The sequence below is a fragment of the Mytilus trossulus genome, chromosome 11 (assembly GCF_036588685.1).
Source record: "Mytilus trossulus isolate FHL-02 chromosome 11, PNRI_Mtr1.1.1.hap1, whole genome shotgun sequence".
Lineage (NCBI taxonomy): Eukaryota > Metazoa > Mollusca > Bivalvia > Mytilida > Mytilidae > Mytilus > Mytilus trossulus.
Genome location: NC_086383.1, coordinates 47712024 through 47728795, shown reverse-complemented (window position 1 = coordinate 47728795; position 16772 = coordinate 47712024). Strand labels below are relative to the sequence as shown.

The following is a 16772-nucleotide window of genomic DNA, read 5'->3' as shown; positions in this document are numbered from 1 at the left end:
CCTTCGTTGATCTTCATAATTGTTTAACAGTTTTCTGTGGATTTTGTAATATTATTTTCATACTAATATCGACATTTATAGTGAATTTAAAAAAAAATTATATGGGAATTTATTATGCTTTCTTTCGCTTGACTGCTGATAAACCTGTAGATATAACCTGGTTGAATGCAGTTTGTTAGAAGTTATGATCAATTACACTGAAATATTAAATAAATATTGATTGTTGACTTAGAATTAAATAATAATTATATTTTGACTTCAGGTAAACTTCTATCTATAGAAAAACACTACTTTACATCACTAACCATGTGTATACGTGTAGTATGATAATATACATTACACATATGCATTGTTTAATGTAAAGATGAATATTAGGCCTGTGACTCCCTCGGTATTAATGTACTATATTATGATATTATAACGTATTAATTTTAAATGAAGTGGGGCGTTGTTTTATGATATAAATGCTTCTTTTGTAATTGTAGAGGACCAGTTCCAGTAATGAGTCTGACCCTATTGCATCGGTGTTAATGCTATATTTATTGGGAACGTATACACGAGAATAGCAGTAAACACTTTATACTTTCAGTTAAAGAATATGTAGGTGTGGTATGCATACCATACATTTTGATAGAAAGTTTTGTACAATGTAACTGTTAAATATAAGAAAGGTTAAACGGAAGATGTGACATTACATATAGAAAAATATTTTATCAAAAGTGATATATCGAACTCTGTATTATTTATTTTCTGTTTTACAACAAATCAGTCACAGTTGTGTACACACGAATAGTCAAATTAGTAAAGTGTATAGGTTATATCTTCATTTGACAAGATGTTGGAAAATATAAACAGGACTGACTTATATTTTGGAATAATTCTGTCGACACCAATTGTACTGTTATTGCTTTGGAGACGGAAAAATAGGTAACTACATTTTTTATTGTATTAAACATTTATGCATTTCTTAAGTCAAGCATATTTCATATTAATTTGGCTTTAGTCTATTTATTGTGAAGTTTATTGTGAAATGTGTAATGTTCATATTTTGACCTTGTATTTTTTTTTTATGTTTGCGGCATTGTTTTTCTTGATTAAGCTTTTGATTTTATCAAAAACCAAAATTGTCATAATTTTGCTTTATTAAAAGTGTTAAAAGTCGCATATATAATGAATTATGCCTGTTAGCTGAGACTATTCTTGTACTGAATTTTTTTAATTACAATATAATTGTGGTAGTACTAATCAAGATTTGGCATTACTTGTCATTTTTTTGGTGTTTTTTTGTTGTTGTTGTGATCGTTCATTTACCGTCTGATTGACGCCTAAAATCGTACCTCCGACTATATAAACATAATGTTAAGGGGCCAATAATCTGTTAATTATATCCTCACCACTATGTTAAAAGTCTGGTTTGTTTTGACTAACATATACTACTGCTACTACCTTTAGAGTCATTTTCTTTTCATATTGTACCTTGTCTCAAACGTGCCTTGTTGAATGGACTCTCCATTCTTCTTTGTAAGTGTATGCGTCTCTGTAGGTGTGCACATATTTGCTAGTTATTTTTTCGCGTCATGAACATTTTTGTGTGTTAGTCGTTATGTAAAATTAATTATTTGTTTATTTGAATATACGTTGAAATGAGTCTCACACATTTTTTTTATGCTGATACAAATTATGAGTCATAATGTCAGGAATTCTATGTATCTGTTTCTTTGCATTGTGTTTTCCCTTTTTAAAACATCATTAACAAGAAAAAAACATACTAGTAATAAGTAATATATTGATCTAAAATGTACAATCTAAAAGAGGGACGAAAGATACCAAAGGGACAGTCAAACTCGTAAACATGTCAAGAAAAATATATCTACAGCATAGAGACATATTACTTGTCTTATGCCAAATTGCACGGAGTTCCCAAATTGCGCCCATTTAGCAAAAATAGCAGCGGTTTTCTAAAAGGTTTCTTAGAGATTGGACAAAATATATTTTTATGATTTGGCATTATGAATGTCGTTCAGAACAGCTAAACATATTTAAATACACACAAAATGTGTACAGTATATAGCAACAGATATGTATTTACTGAAAATGTAAAATCGACGGAAACGCCTTAATGCGACGTCCACGGTAGGTGAACTTATATAATGAGCGATAAAAATCGGTGGCAGACACCTATTTTTTTTAAATATCAACAGGAAGCAATATGAATAAGCAATTAGAGAGCCGTGGTGTAGTGGTTAGTGCATCGGACTACTAACACAAAGGTTCCTGGTTCGATTCCCGTTTGGGATGAAAATTTCAGGAACTCAATTTTCGGCTCTCCCTTGACACCATTTGCGAGTATGGTCTTGAGGAAACGATGATAGTCCGTCGGACGGGGACGATAAATGGCTGACCCGTGTTAAGAGAGAGCCATATCTCTTGCACGTTAAAGACACCCTTGTAGATTTCGAAAAAGAGTAGGTTAATGCCGCTACAAGGCAGCACTCGCACCCGCAAAGTGGAAAGGGATTAATATAAGTTGCAAAACTTGTTTCCCAATCCACTATAAATAAATATGTTTAAACTAATGGGTAAAGCTGCTTTATTAAAATAAAGTATTTTCAAATAAGGATTTATAAGAAAATTAATAATTTACTTTATTATACTTTATTATACTGTGTGCGACAGCTAGTTTATAAAATATCAGTTAGTTTGCAGTCAAGGATATAGCAACGTTCAATAAAAGCCTATTTTAAAATTGTAAGTGTAATTTCTTATCTAATATAAAAATCTCATACCATTTCAGAAAGAAACTTTTTAAAATGATTTTCTAATGATACGTATGTTTTATTCAAAATTTCTCTTTTTAAAAAACACTAATTTTCAAGGATCATTACATTTGAAATTAATAAAGTAATGCAAAACTTGATAAGGCTTAAGTAGTGATTTTCTCAGATGTAAAACTTGTAATGTTTATTAAAACTATTAAATAAGACCAAATGCTCGAATTTTGCGGAAAGTGTAATTACTGTAGTTTTTTTAATATATTTCCCTTTAATCATTAAACCCACTGTATATATCAAATAAGAAAATATTTAATGTATTTTTATGCAGTATTTAAAGTTTATCATTTGAGAATCTTCGAAGATAAAAAAAAAAAAGATACCAAGTTGACAATAAAAACAATAAGTAAAACGGAAAACATAATACAAACACACAACAGTCCATACAACACTTCAAAGAAAACTACAGATAAGGCACAATGAACCGCACTTAATTCCGTGGTTGACCTCAGATACTAGGGCCAGCAACTCATACGAAGAAACGTAGAAAACATTCAACCATTTATAACGCTAATGGACCACAAAAATAACAGGAAAAATATGTGAAACTTCCGAACTTTTCCATAAAACTTCAATTTTTAGGAAATGAACCTTGAACGCTGTTTTTTAATAAAGAGGTGTTTGAATAAAACATAAAAACCAAAAGTAAATCAAATTAACAAATAAACTGAACTCTAAGACAAATTCAGGGCAATTCCATAACACTAACAAAATCAAACGTGATAAATCATAGGTACAACTGAAAAAATGCTATATCTCAAAGTAATGTTATGGTTTGAGCAAACACTGTAGTTTATACCAAACAAGTGATGCTTTCAATGACTCTCAGTGTGGTAGTTAAAAAAAAAATCAATGTATTTGATGCGCTGAAATTGCCATTTATAAAATAAAGTTTTCTGTGGAAGCTTTTGTGACTTTCTGATTTGAATTTCCCTTGGAGTTTGATATTTTTGGTATTTTACTTTTTTTGTACTTTGTGCACGTTTTAAAATATTTATACCGCATCAATGGAGTCATGAACAAGTGTTATACTATTTTTTTTAATTTTTTTTAAACCTCAATGAAATTACACGAACAAAGCAATTTTAAACAGATAGAAATACGAAATATTAATCTTTAAAAAGTCATCGTTTTCAAAGAGAAGCGAAACCGCAGAAACCATAAATTAATGAGTTTAACAATGTATAACTTTTTAAAGACTTAGAAGGTAACCATGCAGTAAATATTACTATTAGGTTGGGCTATATGATATATATAATGCATAAAATACGATTTTATCAGATGACAAATAGAAGATATGTAACTGACGACAAACGGATGACAAAAAGATAATGTATACATATACCATATATAGCCGTAAGCTAAAACATTATGTAATTGATGCGTGCTTAAGGAAACAATTATCAAACAAAACATATGTAATCTTTGTAATCAAATAATATGCTTTCGACAATGGATATGTTCCATCTGCATCAGTGTACTAGTATTGTGACTGTAGTAATGTTTTTCAATTGAATGTGAGTTTGAGATAGTTATTATAAAGTTCTCATCTTTTATTAATGGAATTAACTAAGGATCGAAAAAGAAATATGAAATGAACATGCAATTTTAGTATGCGACATTTGATGTTATTTACATTAGTAATGTAACGGGACATGTTATAACTGTCCATTGTTCATGTTGGACCTTGTTGTTCGGCATCGTGTAATCAACAGATTAGTCTGTATCATATGACTTAACCCGTTAACCATGGGAATCAGCTATAAAATTATTATAAAATTGTCCTTCCAAAACATTATTGTCATGAACATTCTTTGGACCGAGTTTTGTAAGAATAGTTGTATATAATTTGAGATTGCATGTCAGTTACGATAGTGCGTCCCAGTATTGTGTGTCCTGTGGTGTTTGTCGTTGATGAAACATGTTCGTTGTTTTTCTGCAGTTGGCATGTTGTGTTGACTTTTATATGTGTGTGCGTTTCTCTGTGATGAATGTTCTTTCGTATGTGTGTGCTGTATTTCTGACACGTAGTGCGGTCATTCAGCGACATTTTTAACATTGTCATAAAGCTGTAGGTTTGGCTAGCCATTAAAACAGACTAGGTTCAATCAACATTTGTTTTCTCAAAATGTTCTGTATCAAGTCCGGGATATGGCAGTTGTTATCAATCGCTTCTATGTATGTTAGCCGGTTTTGGTTTTTTTTTCACTTCAGTGTTCCTGTTGTTTTCCTCTTATAGTTGATGTGTTTCCCTCGGTTTTATTTTGTAACCCAGATATGTTTTCTCTTAATCAATTTATGACCTTAATACACCGATATAATACTGTTGCCTTTCTTTGACTTTACTTCTGCATCTTATTCCACCAGTCATTAAATGTTTTTACATGTATAAAATAGATGGTGTGGTATGAGTGCCACTGAGACAACTGTCCATCCAAATCACAATGTATATAAAAAGTTATAAGTATAGTCAGTTTAATAGTCAGATCTTTAATATTCACATACTACATCAATAATAGATTAAGGAATGCCATTTGTACAGTTATTGCATATTTTAAAACATTGAACCATTTCTTTGAATGTCTTGTCAGGAAAAAAAACATAAAAACATAATAAAAATATTTTTTCTTCAAAATGAGAAAAATAAATTCTCCCTTTACTTCGGTCCTTGCTTGGAAGTGCTTACTGTCGTTGTCTACTTTTGCTGCTTCTTTGTTTGCATATTTTTTTGTTTTTATATAGTTTTTAAGATTATAAAACAATCTTGACTGCTGTACCCCTTTTTATTTTTGACATTCTTACTTAATATGTCTATTAGATTTTTTTCACACATCATGGTCAATATAATGGAATTGATGCAACTGTCATACAAGTGAGAGGTTAAGCACGCTTTATAATCAGGTTTAATCCATCGTTTTCTACATTAGAAAATACCTGTATCGAATCTGGAATATGATTACTGTTATCCGTTCGTTTGATGTGTTTGAGGTTTAAATTTTGCTATTTGATTAGGAGTTTCCTTTTTGAATTTCCCTTGGAGTGCAGTATTTTTGTGAATTTTCTTTTTTGTACGAGTCCCGTTCTGGTGAATATTTTTTGCTTTGAATCACCTTCGAAGAATTTATTTTATTATTAAATGAAAACATTTTTTATAGGTATGCATTATATTTATTTATAAAGTCACTTCAATTCCTATAATGTTACTCATTCATCCAGATATATAACATGATAATTATAACCTATTGGTATTTTTTAAATGTATTGATTTATTTGCAATGGTCTGATCATTTGGTCGATCCCTTAGACTACACAGCGTGGGACAATTGACAATGGACTTATATTACTATGGTAAAGTTTGATTAATAGCAAGAATGTTTTCAAAATTAGGTTATCGGAATGAAAAACATTACCTAATAAAAACATACACATAAATAACCTTCAGTACAAAAAAACGTGCGTTTCTGGAGATTCTGATATCGTTCGAGATTAAGGGAACCCCTTGATGATTCTATTGAGAATATTATCTATCTTGAATTATTTAAGTTAAGATCTAGAATTAAGTCAAAACCCCTCCATAGGTATTTTGTAAAGATGTTTTTATAAGACTGAAATTGTTTTATCAGTGTAAGTCGAATCAAAATATTTGAAAGTTGAATAGATATAGCAAGATGTGGTGTGAGTGCCAATGAGACAACTATCCATCAAAATAACACTTTATAATGGTAAACTATTATAGGTCAATGTACGGCCTTCAACACGGAGCCTTGGCTCACACCGAACTACAAGCTATAAAGGGCCCAAAAATTACTACTGGAAAACCATGCAAACTGGAAAACCAACGGTCTAATCTATATAAAAAACGAGAAACACGTATAAATTACATAAACAAACGACAACTACTGTACATCAGATTCCAAAATAATAGCATTGAGAACCTAAAAGTCTGATTAGTTATGCGACGAATACCATCTATGCCTGTGACAGAAAAACCTTAGCAATTAACTAGCCATAACCGGAATCCAACAAACCATATTAACTACAAATACAGATTGCCATTTTATTACCGATGTTTAAAACTAACTTCGAGGGCGGGAAATTGCTTTCCAATTGGAAAACATTTTTGAAATTGCTAAACGAGACCCAATTTAAGCTTCTTTGATGTAGTTTTATAAAGAACAGAATATTTCAATATCTTTTTATGATTATAATGTATATACTTTTATTGTAATATTTGAAATCAAAGGCTTGTAGCTTCGATACGCAAACAACTTCTACTGAAAAGGTAACTCATTTTTAATTAATTGAATGAGAGTGATGTAAATTCAAGATTTGCTTTACTGGTCTGTATGTAGGTAAACAATTTCACTAAGGAAACTCACCTATTCATATATTTCCATGCATGCATGTTTGTTAATGTCTTACAATAGTATTAGATTTTGTTATAAATTGCATATCCGTCCTGACTTATGTCTAATCCTTTGTTTTTTTCTAGTTCATTTCCTCTTCAGTAAATTGAGAATAAGCGGTAGTAAGAAAAGAAAAGGAAAGGAAAATCTTATTGTTTGTTAAAATTAAAAATATATGTATACATATCTATAAATGGGAGAACCCATAAAAATACAAGGTGAAGGCAAAAAACACCCACTTTGTTCACCTATATTTAAATACAATTGTACAGAATAAATGTTCATCTTTATAGAATTTAATGGCAATTGACATCATGTATAAACTACCTTCTTCTTCGGGAGCAATCCTTATCCCAAGTATTGTCATAATCTGTTCACTTCTACTTTGGAAGAAATTAGCAAAAACGTGAGTATTTTACAATGATTTATAATGTTAAAATTTAGTCAAATATTTTTCTCAAAAGCTTCCTTTATGTTTATCTTTCAATTTTTATGATTACAATATTTCGGGAGTAATTGATTTCTAGAAGACTTCTTTTTTTTTAAACACGAGTAATGGATTGTATTGTAATGACCGACAGTTCTTCATCAGTGGATTGGTGTCTTTGTATCCTTTTGATTTCTTTTATTTGTATTTCCTTGAGTGAAAAAGTTTTTTTGTTCTTTTTCTTTTTGTATCTTACATACAACATTATTTACAACGATGATACTGTTGTTATATGAGAACGAAGATGGTCATTATAGTGATGCAAATTTATATAATTTGGAAGTTAACTTGTAACAAAGTTGTATAATTGGTTGGAATATTAATAGAATAAAATAACCGCAAAAACAGAAACGCAAACATGATAAAATGAACTTGCAATGCAAATTGAACATGTTTTCTTATAATAATATTTTTAAATAAAAAAAATCAGAACCATTTGCTAACACATTGTTTCTTGTTTATCAAGATGATGACCGTTTGAAATCCTGTGTTGAAGGCGGAATTTTTTTAAGACGGAATACTCATTCATTTTTATTGTTTTACATACTTGTTTATTTTTTCTTCTTCTTTTCAACACAGTAACTTTCTTCATTTGGTAAGGCAAAATATTTTCATTTTTATCTTGTCTTAGACAAAATTATTGTATCCTCTTTTTAACTCTGTATTTATAATATTGATTGATATGATAAGACTTTAACTTTACAATAATGGCCTTCGATTTTCATTTTGTTGTGGAGGCCTGGTGTGGAGAAAATCACATCGTATACATTTTATATATATATATACATATATGTATAATTCAGCTATATAGTTAGATAAGGGGATAAGGCGACAACGCAATGGTAGGCGGTTTAGACATAGAAGTTAAAAGAAATACACAAACCGGAAAATAATAAAAGTCAAGATTTAGTTCACGATAGTTATATACAAACAAATGTAAAAACACTTCGTAGGATAAATATTACTGCTCGACAATTGTCATTGTGAATGTTTTATCAATAAACAATTCAATAGTTCTTTGTTTCTTAAATCGGCTCACTCGTATATATATATATAACTTTTAAACAGGTTAACTAAATCCGAGTTCTTGGAATTCATGATACATATATATGTAGTATATTATTTATTATTTACCGAAAAAGAATATAAATATTTTTCCCCATAATTATCAACTGAAAAGGCAAAAATATTATTTTTCATTATTATTTCCTAGCAAAAGGCTTTCAGTTCTGTAAAATCGACAGCTGAGACAAGTTCTTATTCAATGTTTTTGATGATTCCTATACGTGGTTATGTAGGTAGTTCATCGAAACCTAATGTGTACGTAAAGATTGGATATTTATGTTATGTATGGCAAGGACGATTAATTTTTATTATCGTTTTAACTAAATATTTTGTATTACATGATTGATTTTATCTTACGGTGAAGGTATGTCCTTGGTTATTTTCAAATGATAAGGCAGTGTAAAGGTTTAGGTCTAAAATCTGAAACTTAAATTTAAAACTTAGATAAGACTGCAGCATACGAAATAATAACCTTTTACTTTCAAAAAGGGAATAACATGTAATAAACATATCTCATGCCGGTTTCGGTGATTACGTCAGGTTATCCGTTTTTTTTTTCTCATAATATGATGTGATAATGATAAAAACAAAAATTGCTTGCATCTATTCAACATAAAAAGCTCAGACATTCTTAAAAGTTTTCTTTGAGACTAATCAATTTGTATTTTGTTTATTGAACAATATATACGTCTTTCAAAATAGGTGAATATTTTCAAATATCCACTAAAACGTTCACAGTTTATATCAATAGATGAAGCTTTCACTGGATAGGAAAAATACAAAAACACCACCATGCGACAAGATCACAAAAAGTCATTTTTTTAAAATGAACAAAAAACTAGTATGTTACAAGCATTTTAAAATAAATGAAAAGTGAGCATGTACTAATGTCAAATTGTTGTAAAAGTTAGAAAAAAATAAAACATTGATTTTTAATGATGTGAATTAAAGCATGTATGCAATTTGGATACTCCTCATTACGGAATCATGGATAGTTCGGAGGTCGGTTCAAACCAATTTTTCGGCTATGAGTAAATATGGATTATAAATCAAAATGGGTTACCTACATAATAAAGAAGGCTTCAAAATTAACACAGAAAGGAGACTTTGGTCTTGATCATAAAAAATGTAGGTGAAAAAACTGTCAAAATAGGTGCCATATGGTACGTCACGTTATACCTATTTGAAAGACGTGATTTGTTAAACGGTCGTGGATGTGTATTTAACTTACATTGCATATATTTGTTTGTTGAGTGATGAATGATCAATCGGTTTCGACCGTAAAGTGTTTTAACATTTTTTCTACATCAGTAAAAAGTTTACTAGCAATCATAAGATAATGGTCCTTCGTCCTGTCGATATTATGTTGTACATATTTTTGGGGCATTTTATTAAAGTCAAGCCATTCAAAGACTGTTTATCATGACGTCTTCACACTTAACGCATTGGATGTGTTTTGGTTAATACTTTAAATCTGGGATGTATGTATAAACCGTTATTTGTTGCGTGCTTGCTAGCTTTTAGTTAGTCTCAGTTTATGAATTGGTACTGTTTGTCAACTGTCTTTTTATTTTTGTCTTTTTGTTATTTGTAAGTGTCAATCTAACTAGTCAAATCATAAACCAAGTTGTTCTTTAGTTATTTGAATTGTTTAGAATTTCGTCATGTCGAATACTTTTTTTGCTACTTTATGACATGCACTTGCTCATGTTTACGACCATACAATAAAATATAATTGATATATATAGTTGTCATACCGCATCATTTTATTCTATGATGAATATTACATGGGAAATCAGGAAAAATCAAAATATACCAATCAAACATTTGAAAAACTGAAAAAGAAAGACAGCACAATGGCCATATTGAAAAGAAGGAAGAAGCAAGCAAAAGTAAGAAAACAAGAAGATGTGCGAATGGGTCAAATCTCAACAAGACACAAAAAACACAGAAATTAACAACTAAAACACAAAATCCAAACGTCCATAAAGTCCACAATGCAATACACAGAAAAAGTTTTGCCAACGCTTACCTCTGTGAAAACCTGGGCCGAAACACAAACATATGAACTGCGGAAGGATCAGCGACTCCTACTCTACTAGTTTGTATTAGGTTTTAAACTTTCATATGTGTGTGATAAAGCATCACTGAGGAAACATTATTTATCGAAATGAGTATCTGGTGCAGCAAAATTGTTAATCGTAACTGTTAATGCCATCTCCGGGTACTTTTCATTAATATACGGATATCTTCTTAAAGGATCTTTAGGGTTAACAGATTTTTTAAACTGTCCTACTTTCAACATCGATAGATCTTCCTATCTAATACTATTTCTCTTATGCAACATAATAAATATGTATATACCAGTAATGCTTGCTTTAATTTATTGCAGTTCTAACTCTGAAGTCGTACATCCAAAAGACACAGTAATTTTTCATCAGCCAGGGAGAGGACCTTTTGCTCCTAGTTTATCGCCCTTTGTTGTTAAACTAGAAACCTATCTTCGGATGGCAAAAATTCCTTATCAGGTATTATGACGCTCTGTGTCTAGCAAAAAGTAAAATCACAAAATACTGAACTCCGAGAAAAATTCAAAACGGAAAGTCCCTACTCAAATGGCAAAATCAAATAATAAAACACATCAAACGAATAGACAGCGACTGTCATATTCCCGACTGGATACAGACATGTATACTACAATAAATTTATGACTGGATGGTTTACAATAGAAACAGGAATGTGAACATTGTTGCCCATTACAGAAAACTGTTATTTTTAAAAGAGGAAAAAGGTTAAACACTACCACGTGTACAATTAACTGTTCCAAGTCAGAAAACCGTGATGGTTGTTGGTCTGTATGTCGTAAATTGTTATTTATAATGCATTTGTTGTATCATGGAAGAATACCCAAACTGTAAAAACTGCAAAAATTGCATAACTATCAATGTTCGAATATGACCAATATCATATACGAAAAGATTTGTTGACACAAGATGTAAAAAAATATATTAATGTGAGTAAAATATATTTTGAGATAGGTAAATAAAGGCAACAGTAGTATACCGCTGTTCAAATATTATTGTATAACTAAACCTATAAGTAAAATCATCAATAGAAGTCAAATATCTTAATTTGACCTTGTTTCGGACTCAATAATGACGTCACAACGACTTACATGACCCTTATACACCATCAATATAAATACCAAAATTTTGAAAAGATTATCGAATTTCATTATCTATTTAATATCATGACATAAATTATTGATTATGATAGTGGAATGTTCGTTATTTTTCGTGATATGATCACTCTTTCCTTTTATTGTCAAATTGCAATGAAACTACTTTGGAGATATTTTTTCACAAATTGTGGTTTATGTGGTTTTATATCGCGACCAAACCATATGTAGATACTTGTCGTAAAATATGTAATTTTGTTAAAAGTATAAAAAAAAATACGTATGCTGTGATCATTTCCGTGTTATGTACGAGCATGTTTGACCAGGATTGAAGAGATCTTATTTTAAAACATATGAACGTCCCTATGAACTCAGTAGCACATGAAAGGTAAAAAGTCAGTCGTCAAGTGCACAAATTCGTCATGACAAATTCCTGCACTTTAATGCAGGAAATCGTATATCAAATACTTAGTAAACGAATCAATACATGCGTTATTGGGTTTTAAGTGTAAACCTATATCTAAAAGTGTGAAATAGAGGATAGGTGGTCCTAAACGAAAAGGATTACGGAACAGCATTCGAAGTCTTGATTAAACACTAACATAATATTTGATAAACAATTAAATCATTTAAAAAAAAAACAAATTCGTAGAAGAAGACAACCTTTTAAAAAGCGTAAATCCTTAAAGATTCCTTAGGAAACGATAAATTATGTTAAAACGATTGCTTACAAGCCAATTTGTTGAATTTATTTACTACGTTAAGCTGTCAAAATAAGATACACTTTTATGTTATTTTCATATTTGTGCTAATGTCTTTATATGTCATATAAAACCCGACTGACTTTTTTTCAGAATGTACATGACAGTATAAGAGGATCAAAAGGAAAGATTCCATGGATAGAATACAATGATGTAACAATACCTGACTCCCAGTTAATTATAGAGTATCTCAATAAACTGAAGGATGTTGATCTGAACAAACACTTGACAGAAGAACAACAAGCTGTGGCAGTAGCTTTCCAACGAATGGTAGATGAACATACGTACTGGTACGGCGGAATTGTTTTAATTATAATAAAGATAGAAGGAAAACATAAAGTTATGCCCAGAGAAACATAAAAACACAATTAAATGGATTTAATCAAAACGCACGGAAAGGGATACATTGAGTTTATATGCGTACTTCATTTTGTATTTATGGATCCTATAGGCATTTTTATAATTGGTCCTTTCTGATTTTTCTCACGTTTTAACCTTTTATATCTTACTAAAAAATATTGCTTACCCGTCGTTGAGTTGAAGGTGGTATAAGACCATATTGATAACGGTTTTGTTTTATTTTTCTAGTTTTTTGCTTGTTGTCTTTCGTAGATAGTTAATTGTCTCATTAGAAATATATTCAGTCTTATTATACATTATTATATTGTGTGACTGTATGTAAGAATTGCTGCTTTCTCTTTTGATTATGCGTTTTGTTTTATTTTTAATAGGTTAATGGTAGTTAATAGATGGAAATATGACAATGAAATGAGAGAATTTAAATTGAGTAACTGGTCATGGTTAAAACTAACGATTGCACGATGGTTTGTTAACAGTCAGACACACCAACAAGGTCTGGGGAGACATAACAAAGAAGAAGTCATGGCAATATTAAATAAAGATTTTCACAGTTTATCTACATATCTAGGTAAGTTTTATTTTCCATATTTCATATTTATGGTTATTTTACTTAAACACGTATGCTAAGTTGATAATTTTATAATAACTTTACACGGATGTTTCATTATGAATCTGTTCTCTTCACGGGGGGTAACTTCGATATTTTTTTGGAAGGGGTGTGCCATTTTGCCTCAAAAAACGTACCCATTTTAATATAACATTCACTGAAATTCAGTACCTATAGTTATATAAATATTTAAGAAAGAATGACCTATACTTATATACAATATTTAAAATATGACCCATGCTTATATAACATATGGGAACTTATTTAATTTAATAAAATAATTGACCATTAAACCATTAAATAATGTAAGATTCTCAATAGCATATTTATATATGATATGTAGATCATACCCCAAATTAATATACAGTTATCAAACGTAAATGCATTTTAATATAGGATGTCATTAAAAAGGAGGGCAATTTTTATATAAAATCTCGCGAAATTATGACCCATATTTTTGGTACATCCCCGTATACCCAATAATAAGTTACCCCCCCCCCGTGGTTCTTTTGAGTGACAGACCATAATCAAATATTACTTATATGATGATGTTTTATTTTTTATGATAAAATACAACATCTGCTGCTGAACTTTCTTATTAACACAATACTACAACACTGAGAAGGAAAGTTTTATTCAAAACAAATGAAAAACTTGATTTGGCTCATGATTCCTTTGAGTATCAGAATGTAATGAAAAAATTTAAATGCTTCGTTCTGTAGTCTTATGAACATGTTAAAGCGTCGACCATCATAAATTTTGATGGATATTAAATGTGCTCCGGTCACAGTTTTTACGCTAGTTTAAAACAACAAAAATGAAGCATTCAATTCTAAAATAAGTTTCTTATGAAAAGAACATTTTTTGAGTATTTCCTAAAAAAATGGATTGTTCTTCTTCATAAGAAGTGATTGATAATAAGGAATATCTGATGCGTTCTGACCGAATGGCTGCGTATTTGTAAATTCCTTACAGTGTGTATATTTAAATTATATAAAAACGATATCGGTTTATCATATGGTTGATTGGTTGATGGTGTATTTATTGATGGAGGAAGCCGGAGTGCCCGGAGAAAACCATCGACCTTCATCGACCTTCGGTAGGAAAAGTAACAATCCTAGTCAATTAAGATTGGAGTGCATGGTTTTATCGCAGTTGTAGTGATTTCTATCAATGACACAGACCACCCGGACAGATTCTCTTATTTATACTTAAGCCCACAGTTAAAATGTGGTGTTTCTTTGTCGATCAACAGAATATGTCTTTATATATTTACAGGCAAAAAGAAATATATATTTGGTGACATACCAAGTGAATTAGATAGCAGCATATTTGGACAACTGTCACAATTTCGATGGCATTTGCCTTTATCGGATATCACAGATTTATTTCGTAAGTATAAAGTACAAAGCGAAAATAGAAATCCGTAACCAATTTTTTTTCAATAACAGAACATTCAGGGGAACTAACCGAAAGACCTCTACCAAACATCCAAAATATGTATTTTGTTTTTACATTTGCTTGCACCTTAATCATAAATATATCCCCATTGATTGATTGATTGATTGATTGATTGACTTCTAGTGCATTTCGTTGTGGTCAGTTTTTTAATGGGGAGGAAACCAGAATGCCCAGAAAAACACCAACATTTGGTAGGAAAACTGACAAGCCTAGTCGACTGATTGGAATCAAGCGCACCTGCCGTGTACAAGATTCGAACCAACAACCTCAATATTGACATACTTGTGGTGCAGTAGTTCGACTACTTTTTTTTCTTGAAAAACCACTCGTCAACCGAGCCCGTCTCATGTAGTAAGATATAAAGATGTGCTTATACATGTACCAATCACACGGTCCAATCAGCCTTGAGAGTTATATTTTGACAGGTTAGCATAATTATGAAATTGTTTTATCCTATTATGACTATTTGATATATATTCTTTTCATGTGTCATCTCTATATTTTTCAGAGCGATATCAAAATCTTGATCGATATTGTCAACAAATGAAGAATGCTTTTTGGCCAGATTGGGAAGATTGCGTCAAATATCCAAATGATGAAAATAACGGAATTGTTAAAAACAAAACGAATGGCACTACTTCATAGATCCTACTCAGCTGATAGGGTGGACAAACAAACTAGTCTTTCATTTTTTTTCTGTTTTATTTTATATTTATTTTGCAATAAAAAATGTTAAAAAGACAGGAAACTGTTACTTTAGTAGTTTCGGAAGATATGTGTTCATTGGCATCTTTCCCCGTTTAAAAATATGTTTGATGTATGTAGTGAAGAATTTAACATGGGTGACACACAAGATATACCAATAAAACCAAAATCTATAACTGAAAACAACAGTAAAATTTGAACAAGAACAACCATGAAGAGGTTCTTGACTTTATATATAAACCTTTGGTGGGGTGAAACGAGTTAACTAAGTAATCAACCAACCTCTCTGTTCTTCTCCGATCGGTTATTTCTTCCTAATCGACATGTGTTTCGGTGGTTCACAATTATTCCTTAAATCTTTGCGTGAATGGTAACATCAAATTTATCTTGCCGTCTTGTGACTGTTTAATTGAAGAGTCATGGGGAAAGGCAACAGCAAATAATGTGCAGATCAATGAGGTTTAAAAATGCCATCAAAATGCTTCAGAGACAGATTCAATAATTGAATCATTTGCGGTATTTCTCGAATCCTGGTCTTGCGCTTTAAGAAAGGTAGGATATTTTTCACACGAAGACCATTTTCAAAATGTATTCCACAAACTTTGTAAACATTCCTTATGGGACAGCTTGGTGTCTATTTTTAAGATTCTACGTCTTTATTTCGAAGAACCTTTTGAATTTTCATTACTGAAATTTTGCAGGTTTTGGGCAAAGTTTGAGAAGTATCGCAAAAACTAATAACAGGACATTCAAAACGTAGAACAACATTTTGTTTTGATTAATCTTATGGTTTATATATCGATGCACATAATTACGATTACGTGTCGCAGTTAAATATGTAATATAGTATTAAGAACCTCTATCGTCCACAAGAACGTATAAAACGCTGAATAATAGGGGAATGCTTGAAA

The 16772-nt window shown here is 30.7% G+C and overlaps 1 protein-coding gene across 2 annotated transcripts; it reads left to right on the top strand.

Annotated features, from left to right (window-relative positions):
* The first annotated feature begins 479 nt into the window (after positions 1-479).
* On the top strand, positions 480-15897 carry LOC134691236 (failed axon connections homolog). 2 transcript variants are annotated; one of them, XM_063551610.1, is made up of 6 exons: positions 480-927; positions 11182-11317; positions 12822-13018; positions 13460-13656; positions 14974-15087; positions 15665-15897. In XM_063551610.1, the coding sequence occupies exons 1-6, from the start codon at positions 836-838 to the stop codon at positions 15799-15801; spliced, it is 873 nt and encodes a 290-aa protein (XP_063407680.1). In that variant the 5' UTR covers positions 480-835; the 3' UTR covers positions 15802-15897. The 2 variants fall into 2 exon arrangements, with proteins under 2 accessions (XP_063407680.1, XP_063407679.1); XM_063551609.1 differs by lacking the exon at positions 480-927 and adding an exon at positions 7485-7643.
* The last annotated feature ends 875 nt before the right edge of the window (positions 15898-16772 follow it).

Coding starts and splice junctions, on each gene's coding strand:
- LOC134691236 (XM_063551609.1), top strand. CDS start 7,537: ATGGCAATTGACATCATGTATAAACTACCTTCTTCTTCGGGAGCAATC. Junction 11,318..12,821: donor TGGCAAAAATTCCTTATCAG/GTATTATGACGC, acceptor ACTTTTTTTCAG/AATGTACATGACAGTATAAG. Junction 13,019..13,459: donor GTAGATGAACATACGTACTG/GTACGGCGGAAT, acceptor TATTTTTAATAG/GTTAATGGTAGTTAATAGAT.